Source organism: Geotrypetes seraphini, chromosome 11 (genome assembly GCF_902459505.1).
Source record: "Geotrypetes seraphini chromosome 11, aGeoSer1.1, whole genome shotgun sequence".
Taxonomy (NCBI): Eukaryota; Metazoa; Chordata; class Amphibia; order Gymnophiona; family Dermophiidae; genus Geotrypetes; species Geotrypetes seraphini.
Window position 1 is genome coordinate 51,823,229 of NC_047094.1, and position 22,930 is coordinate 51,846,158.

At 42.5% G+C, this 22,930-nt stretch overlaps 1 protein-coding gene across 7 annotated transcripts in view; it reads right to left on the reverse strand.

The window, feature by feature from the left end:
- The window catches only part of AMDHD2 (amidohydrolase domain containing 2), a 51,433-nt gene that overhangs the window by 4,701 nt on the left and 23,802 nt on the right, over nt 1–22,930 (reverse strand). For 6 of the 7 annotated variants that reach the window (XM_033963671.1, XM_033963672.1, XM_033963673.1 and 3 more), the window contains 9 exons: nt 20,334–20,470; nt 18,698–18,837; nt 10,743–10,797; nt 9,532–9,744; nt 7,103–7,191; nt 4,032–4,176; nt 2,541–2,648; nt 1,306–1,374; nt 97–198 (listed from right to left, as the gene is read on the reverse strand). In XM_033963671.1, coding sequence (XP_033819562.1) covers nt 97–198; nt 1,306–1,374; nt 2,541–2,648; nt 4,032–4,176; nt 7,103–7,191; nt 9,532–9,744; nt 10,743–10,797; nt 18,698–18,837; nt 20,334–20,470 — 1,058 coding nt within the window. Of the gene's footprint in view, nt 1–96; nt 199–1,305; nt 1,375–2,540; nt 2,649–4,031; nt 4,177–7,102; nt 7,192–9,531; nt 9,745–10,742; nt 10,798–18,697; nt 18,838–20,333; nt 20,471–20,850; nt 20,981–22,930 lie in introns of all 7 variants that reach the window. The other variant, XM_033963678.1, reaches the window with a different exon arrangement.

The window sequence follows — 22,930 nt, forward strand, 5'->3', positions numbered from 1 at the left end:
TAATGAGAAGACACCAGCTGCTGACAGAAAGGAGCACTGACCAGAAGAAGCAGCTAGCAGCCCTTATAGGATCATGGAAGCATTAGCAACAGATACCTGCATCTGCACCATAGTTCAAGGTTCCTTTCCTATGCTGGATTCCAAGCACCTGGGCTGGATGAAGAGAAGCTGCTTCCAGTGCAGACTCTACTGTACATCCTGGAGAAGAAAAAACACAGACATGCATCTTTTTGTTATAAAACAAAAAAAAAAAAAAAGCAATGTGTGGGAGAGATGTTTTATGATTCCAACAGTGAGCTAACCCTCTCTAACAACTTTTCTGTGAAAGTAACACCATCTTCAAAATCAAACGGATCAGCACTAGCCACAATGACCCGCCAAGATTCTTTAAGGACAATCACTAACCATGGCAGAGGCACTGATCAGTGACCTTCAATCCCAAGGCTGATATGAGCAAAAAGTACATGGTAAGGATTTAATTCATTATGCGTCATGACACAATTGAATGCTGGCTATCAGCATCATCCACTAAATCCATCCAAATCTTCTGTGAGTTTCTATGAGCGTCGGGAGCAGCGCAGAGCATTCAGCGTGGCTCCCTGCACTAATAACCGCTATCATAGTTTAGTAAAAAAAAGGGGGGGGGGGGAAATTTGCATACTTTTTTTTTGAATGCACACTGTTATGTTATTGATGCTCTTGCATTTCTGGTGTTCCTTTCCTCTTTGATGGAATTTTATTACTTGATGTAAACTGCTTTGATTTATTGTGAAAGACTATGTATAAAGTTTTAAGTTGAAACAATTTTATTGAACAAGCCAAAAAAAGGACAATGAATATAGTAGAAGATACAACATTTTTTCAAGAACTATACAGCAATTATCCCCTGGTCCCAAAAGCCCACTCCCACCCAACCCCTATTCCTCACAACAATGAACCAGAATATACAAATGAATAATAAGCTGCCAGAAGAACCCAGCACAAAAGATGACAAGAAAAATGCTGCAGGCACAATGAAAGAGTAACCAGCAATATGGTAGCAAAGAAAGAGCAAGTATCCCAGCCCACCTAACTGAGGAGGCCTGACAAGACCAAAGCGAAAGCTTAACATTCAGGGCCTTGGACTCTGATGAGCCTCCCCCCAAAAAAAACCCCTAAAACACAGCAAACAAACAAACAAACAAGGCAAACAAAAAATACCAAGCTGGAGAAAAGCCATCGACTGTGTATAAAATTTTAAACAAACAATCATTACCAGCATACAAAGCACTGCATTAAAAAATTCACACTTAACTACCATCTCACCTGTGGCCTCCAGGAAATATCGCACACACATGTCCATGGTGGCAATGCTGCCTGCCAGAATTTTTGTTCCTAGAAGAGAAAGAAATGAGGCATCTGATCTGCAGATAGCTAAAGAGAGGGAGAGCGATTGATAATTGTGTTCAAACTGGATCAGCTGGGGGCTCAGCGGAGAACAGAGCTTTCCTGCATCTATTATACCTATATCTAATGCATATGTTCAGTAAGTATGAAAGCACACATTGTGTGTACATTGCTCCTATACATTTGGATATATCCACAATTGTCCAATGTTTGTTTTCATAAAAATGAGACAACTATTGCATACTGTGCTCATTCCTGCCCCCACAAATCTCCCCTGCAAGCCCGGATGCACCAGAGGGGCCTAAGGCTCTGATTGGCCCAGATGATGAGGCCCCCTAGGAGGGGCCTTAAGCAACCTGTGCCAGTCAGAGCCTTAGCTCCCTCCCTGGCGCATCTCAGGATGCACCGGGGAGGGGAAGGTCTGCTATTATGAAGAGGTGGGCCTGCTAGCCGGAGGGAGTAGGCATCCCTCCAGCCATTCTTCGTAAACAAGATGGCTGGGGGGGGGGGAGGAGTGGGCATCCTTCTCACTGCCGGGGTAGGGTTGCTTAACGGCAGGGGCGGGAAGGAGTGGGCATCTCTCCTGCTGCTGGGGGAGGTGTTGGGGGGGGGGGGGAGAGCGATTTCCTTAACGGCAGCGGCAGGAGAGATCAGACATCCCTCCCACTGTCAGGAGGGATTGGGGTGGGGGTTATGTAACGGTAGCGAGGAGAGGAAGTGTGTATCCCTCCTGCTGCTTGGGGGGAGGGGGGGAAGAGTTGCTTAATGGCAGCAAAATTTTCTGGCAGGTCTGAGCTGTGAAGCCTTACTTTCCTGTCAATGTCTGAGCCAATCAGCACTCAGGCACTGACCAGAAAGCAAGGCTAGGACAGCTCAGACCTGTGAGAAAATTTTGCTCACAAATGTAGGTATAGCGAGGTTAGGGAATCATTTGGTTGTAATACATTTGCATAGCAGAGTCAGAGACTGCTAGGAAGCTTGCTTTATTTTGATAATCCGCCACTAAAATACATGAATGCTAATCCAGCTGGAATCGGTTTAGGGACCGCATTAAAGTTTTGAGAATCTTCCCCAAGTTCCCTTCATTTGTTTTGACTAGATCTGCACCTATGTGTGTCAAAATATTTTAAACAATAAAAGAGTTTCTCACTTACCAGCAACATAAGCATTCAGTCCCTCAATCTCAATCACCTGCTGCCCCAAGGAGTGCTTTCCTGGTGCGAGCCCCATGGCTGTGATAGCATCTGTTACCAGTACTAAGCCTAAGAAAAAAGGGATCAGTCATTTGCACACAAAATGGCTCCTCCTTAGTACAGTTCTAGATTCACTCAATAGTTCATAGGGATTTTTTTTAGAGGTGACTTGCCCCTGATTAGTTGGAAAAATAACCCCAAATCAGATTCTAAAATTTGGGCCAATTCTGTTTTTTCAAGTATCATTTCAGTCTGTACAAAAATAGATGACCACTTCAAGTAGCAAATATGGGAACAATTTTCATTAACTTAACTTGTGGCAAGATACATGGATATTTTTGTACTATATAGAATAAATTGTATTAAATGTTCAAAAGAGGCATTCCATTTGAAAATATGCACATACTTAAGGGGGTTAAAAGTACCCACAAATTATCTATGGGTGGGAAGAGGAGTGTGAGAGTGGATAATTCTGGAAATTATCATCTTCATTATGTTTCTGGAAGTGAAGGCATACTGGAGTTTTGTCAGTACAAAGATGACCTGAGGAAAAGGTGTCAAGACTCATCACAGCCCAAAGAAACAAGAGAAAATTCCTGAGTCAACAAAAAAAAAAGTATTCCTGAGTCAACAAAAAAAAAAGTCTCACACACTGTCAGTAAACGAACATTTTCAAGAATTGGCAGCCCTGTCCTCAAACCATGCAAATGCACCAAATTCAGTACTGTCTCAAGAGTGCAAATGACCCTTACAACCACAGTACAGGTTCAGTAGTGGCTCACAGAAATGTGCTCTCTACTGGGCTACTATTAGCATTATATGTACCACCTAAGGGGTCAATATTCAGCACTAGTTAACCTAGCAGTGGAGGACCCTCTCCCTGGTTAACTAGCACTGATTGAGACATACTTGAATATTCTATGGCACATACCAGCATAGTGCAGATGAAAATTTAGGCAGCCTGCCATGGCAGAATCTGGAGTTACCTGGGCACTGTCGATATTCAGCGATGGTACCCAAATTACTATCTGATTAGTTTAGGACAGGAAAACAGCTATCTTAGGGTAACCAGTAGGTATCACCTTTGAATATAAATAACCACCAAATACAGGATATTCAGTATCAGTACAGAGCCAAGGACTGGTAATATTTAGCCATAATCCAACCTGTGTTTAAGAAAACACTGACCATTCCTGGATGAATACTGACCAGAATGGGGGGTTTTTTTTTTTCATTTTCCATTCAAATAATCAGCTCAATTTTCCTGCTTAGCTACTATAAAGTCTGCAGCCCATCACTGTAACAGTGGAAAAACTGACTTTCAAGAACACTGTCTTAAATGGAGGTTTCAATTTCACACACTGGGGTGATATGAGGGCTTGGGTTGACCAAGAACTGAAAGTTCCAGTTAACAGAGAACATTCATGTTGTGAACTAATTAATGCCACACACCTTTGGGATGTGCCAGATGTGCTAATCTCAGGGCTGCAGGGTTTGTGTGGATTCCATCCGCTATCATGCCATAAAACACTGTCTGTCCCTTGGGAATCTGGTCACTTGTCAGTAAGCCCACAATTCCAGGGTCTCGATGATGAAACTATAGAAGGAAACATGAGAAAGAGGGCCCAACCATGAAGAAGCTACTGGTCCTGGAGACCTGAGCAGCCTCGACTGTGAAGCTCAAAATGTTTGGAAATAGGAGGTAATTTTTGTGAAGACTGCCAAAAAAGTTAGGCAGCTAAATGTTGCAGGCTAAGCACATATTCTATAACAGCAAATACGTAGGTAAATTGCCATTACAGAATACTAGCATAAATTTGCATTTACATGCATAACTTTAGGTGCAACCACTTATGCATGGCAATGGCTGGTATAAAATGTGCCTAAATGCTGATAGTTACACACAGAACTGACAGAATTCTATAAGGGCTATGCATAAGTGCTAGGCATGCCCATGACCCCTTGCAGTTACCCATGTAACTGCCATTTCCTTCTGCTTAACCAACTGCTAAGTTACATGCCTATTTGGCACCTAACTTATGGCACTCTATATAGAATTGGGGGAGGGGCGGGAATAACAGACAATGACAGAGAAAAGATGTTCTCTCTCACATGTAAATGAAGGCGAGAAAAAAAAAAATCTTGAAAATGCATTTTTTAAAAATGTGTAATCAATTTTTATTTTCAATAATAAAATCCAACCAACAAATTACAATCAACTATGTACCGACAACAAGAGAAACCATGATACAAAACAAACAGCCCCAATCCCCCAGCTCCCCACCCTCACCCCAGACTATAATCAAAGCATGAACCACACTGCAGTAGACTTGAACTCTGATACCCCCCCAGCAAGGCCAACCAACAGAACCAACCACAGATAAGGAAAAAGAGGAGAAGAAAAAAAAAAAGGAGGAAAGGGGGAAAACAAAAGTCCTCTCACACACTTGAATTTTTAAAAAATTGGATTCTTGGATGTGATATCATTACATAAATCTTATATTGGTTCAATGAAACGTGAGATCACATGAGCTTTTGAGACAAAAAAGATTCCTTCTTCACATGGTGTCATCTTTAGGATAATTCTTCAATGAAAACCATTAGAACCTGTAAGAGTCCATTTGGAACCCCCTCCCCCCCCCCAGCTCATACGTTCCAGAGGAGTGTGTGGCACAGTTTGTGGAGGAGTGTGTGGCGCAGTGGTTGGATCTACAGCCTCAGCACCCTGGGGTTGTGGATTCAAACCCCGCGCTGCTCCTTGTGACCCTGGGCAAGTCACTCAGTCCTCCATAGCCCCAGGTATGTTAGCTAGATTGTGAGCCCACCGGGACAGAGAGGGAAAATGCTTGAGTACCTGATTGTAAAACCGCTTAGATAACCTTGATAGGCGGTATATAAAATCCTAATAAACTTGAAACTTGAACTTGAAACTTAATGATTAGACCAGTGTCTCTCAAACTGTTTGCCATGGCACAGTGGTGAGTCCTGAAGAGATTCCAAATGTGCCACGAGAGATTCCCGAATTTTACTTTATTTTTAAAAATGTCCTTCATAAGTATACACTAGACAGATGACATGTATGTTTTGTACACAAGAATCTGTCAATGTTATGAGCGTCTATGGGCTAGATCAGGGGTAGGCAATTCCGGTCCTCGAAAGGCGGAGCCAGGTCAGGTTTTCAGGATATCCACAATGAATATGTATGAGATAGATTTGCATGCACTGCCTCCTTGAGATGCAAATCTATCTCATGCATATTTATTGTGGATATTCTGAAAACCTGACCTGGCTCTGGCTCTCGAGGATCAGAATTGCCTACCCCTAGGCTAGATGCACTAAAGTCAGCGATCATCGCTAAACCCATTTTCACAGCTATAGCAATTATCGCTTTTACCAACCTGATGCACAAAATGGTCCACCACGTGTTTTTCCCCTTGATCCAGCCATGCAAATTAGTTAAAACCTCATGCAAAGTAGCCAAGCGATTGCTACACTAACATTGCTTGGCTATTCTCCCCCCCCCAAAAAAAAAGGGTTTTATTGATTGGCAAAACCGATAGGCCTGCCTGGTTTTGTTTTTTTTAATGGCACAGATATTTTGTGTGTGCAAAATATCTGTCCCATAAAAAAAAAGTCCCCCCACCACCGATGATGGCCTTCCTGGACGAACGCAGCACCGGGAATACCCCCCACCCCCAAGAGAGAAAATTGGCAGGAGGGCTGCTCACTCCCTTCCGCCAATAGAGGCCCCCCAAACTAACCCCTACCCGCCTCACTTCTTCCGCACCCATAAAAGGCAGGAGGGATGCCCACTCCCTCCTGCAACCAGATGCTTTCCCCCCCCATACCTTTGTTAAACATTTGGAGCTGGAGGGAAGCATGGTCCCTTTAGCTCCTAGAACCGCCCATCAAAAATGACGTCCTTCCCCTCTCTGACGCACCATGTGATGCATGGGGAGGAGCCTAAGGCCCTGATTGGCTCAGATGCCTAAGGCCTTAGGCGCCTCCTTCTGTATCCCATGTGATGCACAGGGCAAGGCCTAAGGTCTGACATCTGATTTGCTCTCAAAAACAAGCACATCCATCGAACTGATTTGCAATTCTATCTACTTTAGTTTCACCATTGTTACAATTACCCATACATAGCTTAAAGAGCTTTAAATAAATAACTCTCAAATTTAGGGCTCCTTTTATCAAGGTGTGGTAGGGGTTTAACGCGCGGAATACTGCGCATTAAACCGCCTGCTGCGCTAGCCGCTAATGCCTTCATTGATGAGGCGTTAGTTTTTTGGCTTGCCGCGGGGGTTAGCGCGTGATGAAATGTCCGACGCGCTAACCCCCGTAGCGCACCTTGATAAAAAGGAGCCCTTAATTTTTTGTTTTACAATTTTATAATTTCAATCATACTGTGCTGCAAAAAACATTTGCTCCATTTAGTGTGCTGGAGCTAAAAAAGGTTTGAGAGACACTAGATTAGTACAGTATGATGAGGGGCTTGGCATGGGAGCATCACCCTTACTCACAGGTAACATAGCATTAAATAAGTGTGTGATGTAGGTAGCTCCGTGCTTGACAGCTTCCTCTGCCTGAGATAGGTTAGCCACAGAGTGACCTGAGAAAAAACAAAGAAAGACTAATGAGGTTAAAATTAATAACTCTTAAAGGAGATACTGCAAGTCATGGACACACTGGTCAGGTATATACACAATTTCTACTTAAGCCACAGGTGCCAACATTTCAGAACGATTGGGGGTACCAAATACAATACAAATTACCCTTCTCTGCATGCAATGAAGAAGATTGCTCTACAAAGCTGGCTCCTATAACTTACATCAAACAACTGTACATATACACACCACATAAATACAACCCCTAAGAGATACACAGAGTCAAACACAGCAAACAGTCAGCAATCACAGCATGCACAAAATCACACAGATATGTATTAGGACAAAGAAAGCCTGACTCTACTTGAGGATTCTTTATAACAGGCTTGAAACCAACAGTGAACTAATGTTTGAAAAACTGAATGTGACAGTAAACTTTACAATGAAACAGGAGATGCTACCTTTCCAAGGTAGCAATGCAAGAAAAACAGTTAAGGTGACCTGAGGTGCTCAAGTCTTTTATTATATCAATTAAGACTTTAAAGGCATCCCCCCCCCCACACACACACACTTTATAGGGCTCAAAGTCTCTATCAGACAAAAGAAAAAGGCCTCAGGTCTTGTGATTGAGTTTTTACATATACTCTGCAACATCCACCCACATCATCGGCACAAAAACCTTTCGTCAGTAGTGACTTATTGCCACGTTAGTTGTTTCATGGGACCCAGATTCTCAAAACCTACAACTAAACTGTGTCAAAGAACTTTACTACTGTCTTAATATGAGTCCTTATTAAAGCCAACGTTTCACGGCTATAAGGCTGCTTCTTCATGGCAAATGGACTTCCAACATTGAACACACAGATTGAACTGTTGTCTTTCTGTAAAAAATAATTTCCTTAGAATACTCCTGAGCCTCTTAACTTTGTCCTATGCCATTTCATTCCAGAGATTTCCTTTATTTGAGTGTTAGTCCACTTTATAAGATAATATATATATAGAAATAAAGCATGACAAAAGGAATAAAGGTAATACATTTTTTATTGGACTAATTTACCTCCTTTTTACTAAGCCGCGGTAGAGGTTTCTACCATGACACAGAGCGGTAAATACTCAGACGCTTATAGAATTCCTATGAGCTTCAGAGCATTTAGCGCTCCGGGCCACAGAAGAAACCTCTACCACAGCTTAGTAAAAGGGGGCCTAGTGCACTGTTTGATTAGCTGTTGAAGGTAACCCCCCCTTCTTCAGATCAGAAATAAGCAAATGTTGACAAAATACCAGTATGAAACATAAAAGCATTCCAATGATCGTCTCGCAGGAGGAAGGAGGGGTGGGCAAGGTGAAAGAAAGAGGGCTCGGTGGGTGAGAGACAGAGAGATATGGATAGATGATAAGGTGACAAAGCAGAAAAATGTCATGGTTTGTAATGCGATAGAAAACCAAGGTCTTTGTTGAGTCTTGTCTGGTAGGTATCAAGGTATTTTATCATTTTGATTTCAAAGGTCTTTCCTGGATTGTCTTAAAATTTCTTTTTAGTATTCTCACCATAAAATCATCTGGGGTTTTTTTTTGGGGTTTTTTTTAGAGAATACTCAAAAAAGTACCTGCATAATTAAATATATAAAACACTTTGGTTGTACCTACAGAAAAGTGGTATATCAAGTCCATGACCCTTTACCTTTTTAATAAAACAAGAAATGGCCCAGCATTTGTCACTTGGAACTCTGTACTTAAAATCTGCTTTTTCCGCTGGATTTCCCAGATGACACAATCCTACTAAAGGATTTCTTAACTGCTATTACATTTTCTGTGCTTATAATCAAAGAAAAAAAATGCAGCTAACACAAGGCAGATGATCTGTTATAAATAGTCTGCATTACTTCTACCCAATTACGCTGCAAGAGCCAAAAATAAAACATGTACAAATATTAAGAGAAAAAAGTGGTGGCACTGCTTTTCTGCCATTTGCAAAACCCTCAGCCAAGGGCAGCCCAATGAGATGGTGTTCAGGTAAATGCATGACAGTGGACCTCTGGCTCTGGAGAAGTGGACTACTATGCATGTGGTCATTATGGTCAAAAGGTCACCTTGAATCAGGCAGGAAGAACCCTCATGCCAGTTTTTATTCTTTCTGCTGGTATATACTAGTAAACTTTGGTGCTACACACTCATGAAATATTTTAACAAATCAACCTCAGGAGTCAATTTACTTGAAATATTTCTTTATTTAAGTAACTGCTTACAGTTATTTTGCTATGTGAACTCATGAACATTCAGAAATATCTAGCACCCTTTATTGGACACGCAAGCTCTTCCTTCACAAAGACGAGAGTGGTACTTACCCAGCGAGACACAGATTCTTCGTTTAATGAGTTCTGTGATCACCTCGCTGCTCCGCTTTATCTCAGGAGCCAGTGTTACGATGCTAACTTTATCTAAACATCCATAGGTTTCAAGTAGGTTCTGGAAGCCCCCCATCTCATAGCTGCATAGGAAACGTTCAAGGTGAGCTCCTCTCTTTTCACTGCTTATGAAAGGTCCCTCCAGGTGCACACCTTCCCCAAGAAGAACAGAGAAAACCAATATAAAACAGAAGGAAAAAGTTTATACAAAACAGAGGAATGAAATAGTTTGGTGTAAAACAAATTACAATGAGACCTTTGTGTCACTAACTTGTGGATGCTCAAACAGATTCTGTGTCGTTAATATCACTCTGCATACTCCCAGCTTCTGCTTAAATGAAAATAATTTGGATGATCTAAACAGTGTTCTCACAACATTGTCAAAATGTTTGTTCACTGAGGAATGAAGCATGGCACTAAAATGTAACCTAGCTGAACCACTACCATTGTGAAGTGATAAAAACAGTGGTGGTGGTTGTTCCTAGAAGAGGATAGACATATAGGATGGGAGATTTGCTTCTGTACTCACCCCAATCTTGAATTTGCTCTAGATCCCTGTTTTCCAAAATTTAGGATATTGCACCCAAGTTCTCATCCTGCAACAGCTATTGGGGCCTATTTTCTGAACACTAATAATGTTTTGCCATTAACACATTTTAAAGAAAAAAAATTTAATGTACATGGATGCAAGACATCCATAGTAATGTTTTTAGATAAAATGGGACATGCCCAGCATTTGGAGAGAAGCGGCTGTAAAGTTAACGTGCATTACCATGTATTGACACCGTAGCTATTTCTGCAGAAGCATTTAACTACATCTCTAGATATGTAGTTAAAATTTCTGTGGTAATGATAAAATAAACATTAATGTCTATGCTGCCCTCCCTGCCTATTTCCCAGCACTTAAATTCAATTCTGCATTAGGTCTTCAATGTGGGATTTAAATATGTGATAATTTTTACAGTAGTTTAATAAATGTGGGATTTAAATATGTGATAATTTTTACAGTGTAGTTTAATAAATAGGCACTACTGCTGATGCTCACCTCCTCTCTTTTCATAGTGTAGATAGAAGAACATGACTGTAATGGAGGCACTGAAGAAAGAGGAGAAAAACCAAAAGACAGAATAAGCTGAATTGGTGTCACTTACCTAGGATACCTGCACCATGGGGACCTCCATCTGCCACACAGATCTGAGGAAGAACCTACCAGAGAGCATAAATTAGAAACTCCATTCATTCAATGCACTACACAGAGAGGCTCAAAGTGAATAATAAGAGGGATCACTCTTGATTCTACCATTCATCTATCATGTCCTCTAATATGGACTAGCAGCATTGTGAACTGCTCTGACTCTTCTTTGCTCTTTGCCCTGGCTACAGATAGGCATTTACTTGTGAGCTGCTGACTAGAACCTAGTTGCCTTCACTGCATCAGAATGTCCCAGAACTATACGGTACAATAAACTATTATAACTAAAACAAAGGAGATGAGATGGGATTTTATAAACCACCTTTCTGTGGTTACAGTCAAAGCAATTTGCAGATTATATACAAGTACTTATTTTGTACCTGGGCCAATAGAGGGTTATGTGACTTGCCGAGAGTCACAAGGAGCTGCAGTAACCAGTGAGCCACCCAGCCACTCCAAAGAACGTAGGCTGAGAATCTACACTAGACAGCAGGCTCCTGAGAGCAGAATCCTAGCTCTAGACCATAATCTCTGCTGCAGTAAATCACTTGATATTCACAATACCAGATAACTTCATACAAACCTATTTCTAGTGCAATGTGTCTAGTAGTCCTGAATGCTAGTGTTATGCATCTGAACCTGTAAGTTGCTTGCAGAATGATATCGCTCATCTTTCAACTCCGCCTCCTTCCCTTGTTCCTGCCTCCTTAGTTTTTCTTCTGCAAGCAAGTTGTTTGATGTGTTTCTGATCTGCTCTGCAGCTTTATTTTTGAGTTTTTTTCCTGTCGGTTTAGGTTTGAGGCATGATGCCCAGAGGTTTCCTCTTGCTAGGACCTCTGCCTGGGAGAGGGCAAACTCACCCGGCAGAAGTCTGCTGCTAGCAGGTTCAGCCCTTGGGAACACCTGTTTAGCTAGCCTGCTGTAATATTTTTGGAGCTCAGAGACCATCCCCTGAGTAGCTGCTCACATTCCTGATTTTTCAGGAGCTTGAGCGCAGGCTGTTTGGCTCCTTTTCATCTTGGCTGGGGTTAATAGCAGGCTGGCTGCGTGGTCTTCCCCCTGTTGTGGCAAGAGAGTTTCTGGGGGTTGAGGCTCAGTCCGACATTGGTCAGACTGACTATTTGAAAACCAAGTTCGTAGCGCGAACCTGTGAGGCAGAGTTCTTTTCCATTTGTTCCAGCTGCACTTCTGAGCTGAGGCACGCATGCATGAGATGGCAAAGTGAGTAAGGCGATTATAGCCTAAGGGGAAAATTGGGAAAGCGTTTATGAAAAAGTAAAATTTAAAGGTTTATGGGGTTATAGCTAATAATAATAATTTTATTCTTATATACCGCCCTACCCTTCGAGTTCTAGGCGGTTCACAATAATTACATTAGGATCCGCATTGACATGCCGATTTACAACAGTTTATTAGATTAACAACAAATTTAGCCGAACTTGGCTGATGAAGAAGGGAGTGGGTAGAAGAGAGGGAAGAGAGCATTTAGGAGGGGGGGAGAGGGCCGTGAGTGGGGCCCCGTAATACCGGAGAGGGGCGGTTACGGGTCTTGTTTGTTGAATAGGTAAGTTTTGAGAGTTTTTCTGAAGCCGAGGTAAGTGGGGGCCTCGAGTATCATTTGGGCGAGCCATGTTCATCTTGGCTGCTAGGAAGGCAAAGGTTTTGTCTATGAAACTATTGAGATGACAAAGCTTTAGTGAGGGGTAGGCGAACAGTTGAATTCTGCGGGATTTTTTGTTGGTGCAGTAAAGGCTAAAGAGGGGGTTGATGTAACTAGGATCCCCCTCCTCCAAAACCCCTTTCCTGAAGTTTTTAAACTTCAGGGGAGACCCCCCCTAGGCCATTTTTGGAATGAATTTGCTGCTGGTGGCCATCTTGGATTTTAACAGAAGCTTTAGAAAAAAAGCTTTATCTGCCTCAAAACTCCTCAATTTGCTTAAAATCACTAGGGATGGACTCCTCAGGCCTTTTACCCATGTATCATGTCAGGTTTGTGCTGGATGATCAGCTGAGGAGCATCTGTGTGCCGCGAAGCAGGGGTGGGAGCCTTGGGCTAAGCCTCTTTTGACAACTCCAGGACTGGGGATTCACAGGAGGCTCAATCCCAGGGGAAGAGGCCATTTCCAGAGCACTCCAAAGGAGATTTGGCAAAGTGCAGATGGGAGAACATAAAAAGTTGCCTCCACTGGGTCAGACCAGAGGTCCATCACATCCAGCGTCCGCTCCCGCAGCAGCCCATCAGGCCTATGATCTGTGAAGTGGTCCTTGACTATTCCTATAACCTATCTCTACTTCTATCTGTACCCCTCAATCCCTCAATCAGTCATGGAGCCCAGGAGGACCTTCAGAGAGTCCGTGTGAACAAGAATTGGTGGTGACCCTGGAGCAGGGGGAAGACCCCTTGGTGCAGCAGCTGTTCAAGGCACCAGTGCTCCCAGGCATAATAGCTAATTTGCTGCATGAATTGCAGCTGGAATTTTCGCCAGCTTCCACATCACAGTGCTCATTTATGAGCGGCTCAGTGACTGACCATATTCTTTCCCTTGCATCCTGACATCACGAAGCTAGTCGTGGACCATTGGGAGTCTCCAGAGGTCCCTGCAAGTGGCTAAGACTATGGCCAAGCTTTACTCCATGGCTCCAGATTTTCAACAGCAGTTTGTTCAGTCAAAGGTGGATTCCCTGGCAGCACAGATCACCCAGCAGACTTTCTTGCCCAGTGAAGGAGGTGTGATGTTGAAGGATGCTCAGGACTGCAAGGTAGACATGGTTCTCAAGAGGCAATTTGAAGCTTTAGCCTTAGGAATTAAAGCAGCAGCTGCAGCTTCTTTTGTGGCATGTGCTTGCCACAGTCAGCTAGCTCAGGTCCTGGTCTTGGAGGGCCTTTCTGGGGTGAATTATATAGCAGACACTCGTATGATGTCATAAGAGTCATGAACCAGGTGTCAGCCTATTTTGTCTCCACCTGATGGATGGTCTGGATTAGATAATGGGCAGGAGACTTGGCTTCTAAGGCCACCCTCAGCAGGCTTCCCTTCCAGGGGCAGATGATATTTAGAAAGGGTCTGGATGACCTGATGGCCAGTGTTATGGACCATCGCCCTTAGGTCTTGCTGGACAGCAGACACCAAGCAGCTCAGTTTGGGGTGTGGGAATTTGAAGCTCTTGAAATTTCCATTCTTATGCGGGAGGCCAAGTGATGCAGAGGTCCTTTCAGGAGTCGCAACAGAGGCTCAGCGGGGGTAGAAGGCAGCAAGCCTCTAGCTCTCAACCTTCTCTAGCATCCAAGAAAGTGCAATGACAGTGCAATGATCAGTGGCTACACTCCCCCCCCCCCCCCCGTTTAGGTGCAGATCATTGGGTCCTGGGGGTTATTCAAGAAGGTTACAAGATCAAGCTCTGTGCCCCCCCTTCCGGACCTCTTTGTAGATTCCCCATTTGGCCAGCTGGGGAGAGCCCCCAGAATTTAGGCAATGGTGCAAAGGCTCCTGGCTCTTCGCACCATAGAGCAAGTTCCAGATGAAGACTTGAGGTCAGGCAGATACTCCATATACTTCATAGTGTCAAAGAAGGGCTCAGACAACTGGAGGCCAATTCTGGACCTCAAGTCGGTCAATGCTGTGCTAAAGTACCATGCTTCCACATGGAGACTGTATGTTCAGAGGTGGCGCCTGGGGAATTTCTTGCCCCTCCCTCAATTTGATGGAAGCCTATCTCCATATTCTCATTTTTACGGAGCAGCATTTCCAATTTTCCGCTCTCCCCTTTCGCCTTGCCAAAGCGCCTCACACCATTATCAAGGTGATGGAGGTAGTAGCAGCGCACCTGCACAAGGCAGGGATCCAAGTACACCCATATTTGGAAGATTGGCTAATCAGGGCTCTGTCCAAGGAAGAGGGCAAACTGGCAGCCTCAAGAATAGTCCAACTGCTGCCGGAACTAGGATGGATAGTGTGACAGGGAAGCTCCTGTCATGACTAAAAAGACTGCTAGCCCAGACTTAAGTACAGCCCTCAAACCTGCAATCCCTAAAAATAAGCCTGTACAGCCTACCAAAAGCCCAGCTGCCATACAGCCAGGGAATGAGAGAAGGCAGGTGATGTCACAGCCAGGTATTCAGGTAGGGAGGGCACAGAAACACAATCTATCCCCTATTATTCCTTTCCCAGATCTATAGAGAAACACAGGATCAACCCAGAGGGGGGTGGAGTTAATTCCAAAGCTCAGCAGGCACGTCAGCTTCAAGCTGGACTGCAGGTAAATAAATTAACTCCAGCTGACTATCAGGGAAGGCAGGCACATAAGGAGCAGACCAGAAAACTTCCCTTATCAACAATGTAAGAGTTTTGTTCCAGGTCAGGAAGGAAGGGCAGGAATATTCCCTTCAGAGAGGTATGGTAATACCCCATATATATGGGAGGTAGGGCTAGAAGTTAGCTCAAGCCAGGAAGAATCCTGCTTTGAATCTGTCCCAAACACCCAGGAAGGGGGATGGGAGGTGGAAAGTGAAACAGGAGATCTAATGGACTATAGCCCCAGTGATACAGGGTGGGGGGAGGGATAGTGAAACTGAATGAGAGTTCTATGTGCTCAAGGAAGGTATGGAGATATGATTTGAATGTAGCAAGTTATTACCTTCCTCCAAGGAAAGTTAATCCTCTGCCCAGAGATGCCTGAGCCTAATTGAAGCTGCAGGAAACAACAAGGCAACAGTGCCTGAAGGAGAAAATATTTGTAGCCTTACTAGCAAGGACCTCAAAGCATAAAAAGATATTGGACTTTGGGGGCATTTGGGAGGGTCTGAACAGCTGAAAGCAAAGGGAGGCTTGCTTCCACACAGCCTGCAGTGCAGAGCTGTGAAAGTCCGTACAGGGGACAGAAGAGCTAGTAAAACAAAAGCAGTGGCAGAGAGGATATTTTTTTTCTCTATATGAAGATTGACTGAAGAAGGGTAGCCGAAAATCTACCGCCTCCTAAAAAGGCTAGCGCGCTCGGGAATTTAACACGCACCTTTGTAAAAGGAGCCCTTTATCTATGATACGGTGTGATATTGCAACCAGTGAGCTGTTTTAGTAGTGGAGTGATGTGGTCGAATTTCTTTTTGTTTGTAATAATTTTTATGGCCGTGTTTTGTATCAATTGTAGTTGTCGGATATCTTTTTGGTAGATACCCTTATACAATGCATTACAGTAATCGAGCTTAGATATGACAAGAATATTGAGAGATTGAGGGTCTAGAATGTTTGCAAGAGAACGGATCATCCTTAGTCTAATGAAACAATTTTTTACTACAGAGCTAATTTGTGGGTGATAAGTTAGTTTGTTATCCATTATTACACCCAAAATTTTAGTTGCAGAGACAGAAATAATAGGGATATCATTTATTGTAATGGGAGAACTGAGCTTCCATGGAAAAGAAGACATTTGGATTTAGATATACTGAGTGACAGCATATTTTCATGGAGCCACTGGCAGATTTTGTCTAATTTGGCACTGAAAAGATTGATGTCATCTGGACTAGAGGCATCGATAGGATAAATTATCCGAATGTTGTCTGCGTAAGCATAAGCAGTAAGTCCAATAGATTGACAGAGTGTTAATAAGGGAGCCAAGTAAATATTAAAGAGTAGGGGAGACAGAATAGAACCTTACGGGATACCAAAACTATTTTGAATGGAAGAAGAAGTGGTATTATTAAAACAGACAACAGCAGTGCGATTTGCAAAGTAAGAGGTAAACCATTGAAGGACTTGTTCGGAGATACCTGTTGCTGCTAGTCTTCATAGCAGAAGTTGATGATCGACTGTATCGAACGCGGCTGATAAATCTAAAGAGATGAAAATAACTGATTAATGCTGGTCCAGGAAATATTGTATTGATGTGGTTAGGCCTATAAGTGCATGTTCTGTAGAATGTTTTTTCTGGAAACCAGTTTGGTTAGGATGAAGAGCTTGAGTTTTATCAAAGTAATCTAAAATTTGATTAAATATGATTTTTTTTCCATTACTTTAGCCAATTTTGTATAATTTAGATAATGTTATAATTGTTTCAGAGCAAAACAGAAGTATACTAGTGTTGGGGAGTTCTCCCCGTTGTCCTCCTTCCAGTGCGGTTTTCCATTACAGTTGTTCTTGACTGCTTTTGTACAAACTGAGGGAGCAGGAGCAAATCTACTGAGAAGGGGGTAGAAGATGAGTGATATTCTGCAAGCAACTTGCAGGTTCAGATGCATAACCTTAGCATTCAGGACTACTAGACACATCTACAAGAAAGAAGATTATCAAGGTAAAAACCTAATCTTTATTTATTGTATTCCTTAATGTCTATCAATCATACGCAAAGTCAGCTGAACATATGTACAACATGTCTCCATCAGAGGTTCATCAGCTACATCATTTTACAAAAAAATTATCTTAAATGTTCAGAACTAGCCTGCTAAAGCAGCTCCTATGTTAGTCACCCCAGACAAAACTTTAACACGATAATGTAGCTTCGCCCAAAAGGCCAAGTGTATACAACAACCTTGCACATCAGCTCTACATCCTCATGGAGTATAACAAGTATTGGAGAATGAATAGAATAGTAACGTGGAGGGGCATAATCAAAACATGTGTTTAAGTCCGATTTGGGCAAAGGGTGCTAGTCACCCAAAGTCGGCAACGGGAAAATGTTCATTCTCGAAAAGTACATCTAAAATATTTTTTTTTCAAAAATCATCACTCTGTACGGCCAGGCGTTTGATCATCCAGACCGCCACTACTATCGTCTATCTTTATACCACATTCGCAACCAAAAATTAATCCAAGTCCCAAACGCCCAGAACAAGACCTTTTGGACATGGGAGGAGCCAGCATTGTGATGGACTGGCCACCCATACATAGCAACAGAGCAGAGGTGCACCTTATAGGGCACTGCTGTGAACTTAACAAAAAGGGTGCCAGATAAACATCTCACCAGAACTCCTATATGATATGGTGAGCCCCCCAAAACCAACTATACCCATCTGTCTACAACCCCAATAGCCCTTATGGCAGCAGGTGCCATCTATATGGCAGTACAGTAAGGTTTTGATGGGCCTACATTTTCCACCATTAATGTAGTGGTTAAAGTGGCTTATGGGCCTGGGTCATCCTCTCTATGGTTCAGTAGCCCACCCCCCAGACTACTTCAGCCACCTCTGTGCAGCTCTACTAGGCTTTCCTATAACAGGTGCTGATGTTCTGGAGGTAGGTATGTATGTTATTATTCTGAACTTTGTGGAGGTGCAACTGATTAGTGAACACGGGGGGAGGAAGGGGGGAAGTGTGTGTGTGTCTTTACTTTGTCCCTGCTGTGGTTATCTGGTCACTTTGGATACCTTTTTGGCACTTATACCTGCTTTTACATCGTCTAACTTGCAACGTATAATCGCCTAGGAAATTTCGTCAAACATTTGATTATCCCTGCAGGAGAAGGATGACTAAGTCTAGGCTGGCCCACATCTCGCCCTAACCACTCCTCCAGAAACATCCCTTTCAGTTCTGGGCGCACAGCAAGTTTCAGAGGCCTTAAAAGACCCTGGATACGTCCAAAAAGCCATTTTGATTATTGGCACTTGGATGACCTGTCTTTTAGGATGATCAAGTACCGACTTGGGCGGGTTTTTAGATGTATTTTGATTATGAGCCCCATAGTAGATAGACTAATATAATCCAGTCTGCTCAGTAATAGGGTTAATGTGGCCATGGAACAACCCCCCCCTCCATATCTTAGAAGTGTAAAAGAGTTCTTTCACTGCTGTTCTAAGGCTAAAGGACCGCTCTGTGTAGGTTATATAATTTTGAGACCTGATGGAAGGGGATGGATATCTTCGGATGAATTATTATAACAAAAACCCAACAGTTGAATAATACCTCTGTTGCTGTGCACACAGACCTGGTGGTAGACAGATGATGGAGATGTCACAAGTGTTGGGCAGAAAGAGGTCACTCCATGAGACAGTATCTTCTGAGCAACTAGCGAGATCCCTGATGATACATCATCTTTTGCCATAGAAAAGTCCACCCCAAAGCCCCCTGAAAAACAATTTGCTCTATATAAATACACTAAGCATGTGAAGCCCTATTTTACAGAGAGCATAGAGATTAGGTCGAAACATGATCGATTCCAGTGGTACTTTAGAAAAGGATCTGCCAGTGTAGAGCTTTTTCTAGAATATCTGCAGAAGTTCATGTGCAGCAGGGTCGAAGGGTGGGTACACCAAGTCTTCAAGTCCAACTCCTATTTTTCTACTACTGACTCTGATTCCAACTCCTACTCCTTCTAATATTAGGCTTTAATTTTTTTGTTCTGGATCTAAAGTACCTTAGATCCAGGACAAAGATAAGCATTAAACGATAAATTTACCACATATTATAATGTTTTTTTTATTTTAAAGCTGGAGTCAGTCAGTACATTTTACCAACTCCACCCAAAATTGCTTCCAATTCCAACTCCACAGCCCTGATGTGATGTAGGAGCAAAAACAAAACTGTGGATACAGATGTTCTTGAGATAATTTACACTGACATATAAAAACATGAAAATTCAATGAAAAAAGTACAATGATAAAAAATACAGTGATAAAAATCCAACCGGACCCTATACGGTCCGTGTTTCAGTGAACACGCCTTCCTCAGGGGTCCAATGGTTTGCAAAATATATAAAGAATTAGACTGAAAACAGTCTATTGTCTTTAAACATGTGAGCAAAGAACACCACAGGCAAGCTGAAGTAGCAAAAAAAACGCTATCTCCAGAACATCTGTATCCACAGCTTTGCTTTTGCTTTCATCAGTGGATTGTTTTCACTGTGGATCAGTGGGTCTCCCCATTTTTCTTTGTTGTGATGTAGGAGCAACCATTTTTCAAAGATAAAAATGAACAGAATGAACCTGGCAGTTTCTATGTGGAGGTGTCAGTGCTTAACCATGGGAGAAGCACGGATCAGTCAGGGGTGTTCCCAGAATTTAATCGTGATGCTATAGAATAGGGTCATTTCTGTGTCCAATTGCCATTAGTTGCATGCCAAGATTTACACCAGGTTTCAGCAGGCATAAGTGTAGTGCCTAAAAAAATTAGACACAAGATCTGCACTGTCAGTATTCAGTAAAGGGCATTCTATGTGGAGCACCCTTTACTGAATATTGTCTTGGCATGGATCTTTCCAGTGCCACTTACTGAATCCATCCCACAGTGTATACAGAGGTACAAAGAGAACCCACTTTTTCTGCAATTCAGGATGAGACACAGATCCAGATACCTATCATTCTCTGCATGGAAGGGCTGGGGCCTTACATTCTTAATGGTTCCAAGCAGAGGTCTCGACCGCAATCCTATTCCTCCTCTACGCCTAGCTAATACTTAACATCAATCACCTCAACAATCAAGAAAGGGGGTGATGTTGCCCGATCCACTGTCTCCATAATCTGGCAAGTCTCTGTGAGGACTGAGAAATTTGTGTCCTCAATCTTGCACACAGGGAAGAGATTTCACTGCCCCCCAAATTTAAAGGCACTGCAATAATATCTCACCATTAATTTGTGTGTCAATAAATCCTGGGGCAATCAAGCTATTCTGGCAGTCAATCTGGATGTCAGCTGACCCCTTCTCATCGAAAAACAGCTTCTCAGGGTTCAGGATCTTGCCTTCTCGCACCCACAGATCCTCTCTAGAAAGAGAGAGCAGAGAGGGGTAAACCATCTCTACATACACTTAGAGAGCAAATCTATAATTGGGTGTCTCCATTTAGGCACCCTGAGACCATGTGGTAGGTGTCTAGGTTCCATGCTAGAATACAAGCATGATCTGGTATCGGCATGCCTAAAACTTAGAAACCCACACTTATGCTGGCTTCATGACTGGTGTAATTGCATGCGCCTAAATTATATACATAAACAGGAGCCCTGATTGTATCCTGCCCACGCTCCACACCCATACTCTACTTGAGTTAAGCAGGTATTAACATAATAGTCAGTCACTATGCTCACATTACCTCTCTCCTCAAGTCACTTCATTGGCTCCCTTATCCATTTCCACATATTGACTTACAAGTGCATTCACTCTGCAGCTCCTCAGTATCTCTCCTCATAATCCTCCTTGAGAACTCCAATCATCAGGCAAGTCTCTCCTTTACTGTCGACTCTAGACTCCATCCCTTCTATCTTGCTGCACCATATGCCTGGAACAGACTGCCTGTCAGTACGTCATGCTCCGTCTCTGGCAGTATTCAAATCTGGTTAAAAGCCCATCTTTCGAGGCCACTTTTAACTCCTAACTCCCACTCACTGTTTTATCATTCCCTCTAATTCCCAAACCCCTATTTGTCCTGTTTAATTAGATTGTGAGCTCTATTGAGCAGGAATTGTCTCTTACATGTTAATGTACAGCACTGCGTATGTCTAGCAGTCCTATAGAATGATAAGTAATAGTAAAATAGCGTTGCAGTGCCCTGCTAGCGCTTACGTGAGTATGCATGCATATACATGGGTAAGCATTAGTAATTTAATTTTATTTTATTTCTTATATACCGCTATACCGTTAGATTCGAAGCGGTTTACAGAAACTATACATTAAGGATACAATAAAAATAAGATAAGTAAAGATAGGTACTTAGAAATTCCCTTACTGTCCCAAAGTAGTCTAAACATTTACACACATAGGGGGGTTCATTCTTAAAAGATATGATGTACTTGGATAAGCGCTGGGGAGGCAAAGTTATGGATGCTCAGATATTGAAGACATCAGTTGGTCTGATCATGCCCCAATACGGTTAGATCTGTCTTGTGGAGTTCCTAGGATAGGGAAGTGGTATTGGAAATTAAATGATAACCTCCTAAAAGATCCCAAAATAATTCAGAGGGTGGAGCAGACTATTAGGGATTTTTAGGCTAATATAAACATTGCTCAATATTCACCTATAACGATATGGGAGTCATTAAAAGCATACTAATGCATCATAAAGTTAGAATTCATGCTTATCCCAGCACCTATGTCAGAAATTACAAATAAGTTAGTATTTATTAACAGCTATTCTAAATCCTAGGGTTACATGCCTAGGGCCAGATTTACCCAGACATGTCCTCTTTTTAGAGGGCATGTCTGGGCGTCCTGACGACTTTTCAAAACCTGGCACTTTTGTCTGGGTTTAGAAAAGCAGATCACATCGGGAGTGGCATCCATGCATGTGTGGATGCCCTCCTGACTGAGATGAGCAGGATGAGGGGGTGGGGCTAAGGATGGGGCGGGTCTATTGGTCCGGATTTTACATATGTAATATCTGCCTAACTTTGAGGATGATGCTTAAATTCGCATATGGGCCCACAAAGCAACAGTAATGTAAAAAACTTGCTCAGCGATGGTCAAAGCAAATTATATTTAACATTTCATGCGTACCTATCTTACTTATAATTTTATTGCACCCTAATATATATTTTCTGTAAACCACTTAGAACCTAACGGATTAGCGGTATATAAGAAATAAATTACATTATATTATATTATATTACACAGTTAAATTGCGCTAATAAACAGGAAGTGGAGGGAAGAATGTGCCCGACACATGTACACAAAGGTTTTGCGATAAGCTTGGCTCTAGTGTGCATGCCCAGACAAAAACAGAAATGCCAGCACACATTAGCACTTTTTCTTCAGTACCTAAATACCTAAATATGAGCCTCACAAACATTACTAGCATATGGAATTGCAAGGCTCATATTTAAAAGTAGATGAACAGATGAGGATGTGTGCTTTTTCTTTCGGTATTGTATCTCTGATGCTTCTACTGAGGCTTACACATATGTATTAGGGTGACGGGACTAAAGTGTGCTTGGACCTTTTATTGTGTGTTTGATCGACTCAGCCTTGTATTAACAAAGGACTTGTGATCTGTGGATTACAACACTACAGTGACCCCCCTGATGCAGGCGTTTCATCACCGAAACACAGTGCTGTGTCGGGTCACAGTTTGTGTGTATCCTTTATTGAAATTAGACCTTTTTTACATTAGTGACCCTTAGTGGAGTGTTCATTGTCCATTCCCACTGCTTTATAAATTGATGTGGACTATCATGCACAATTGACAAAAAGAAAATTAGATCATCATATTCTGAAATTATAATCATTGGCCCAG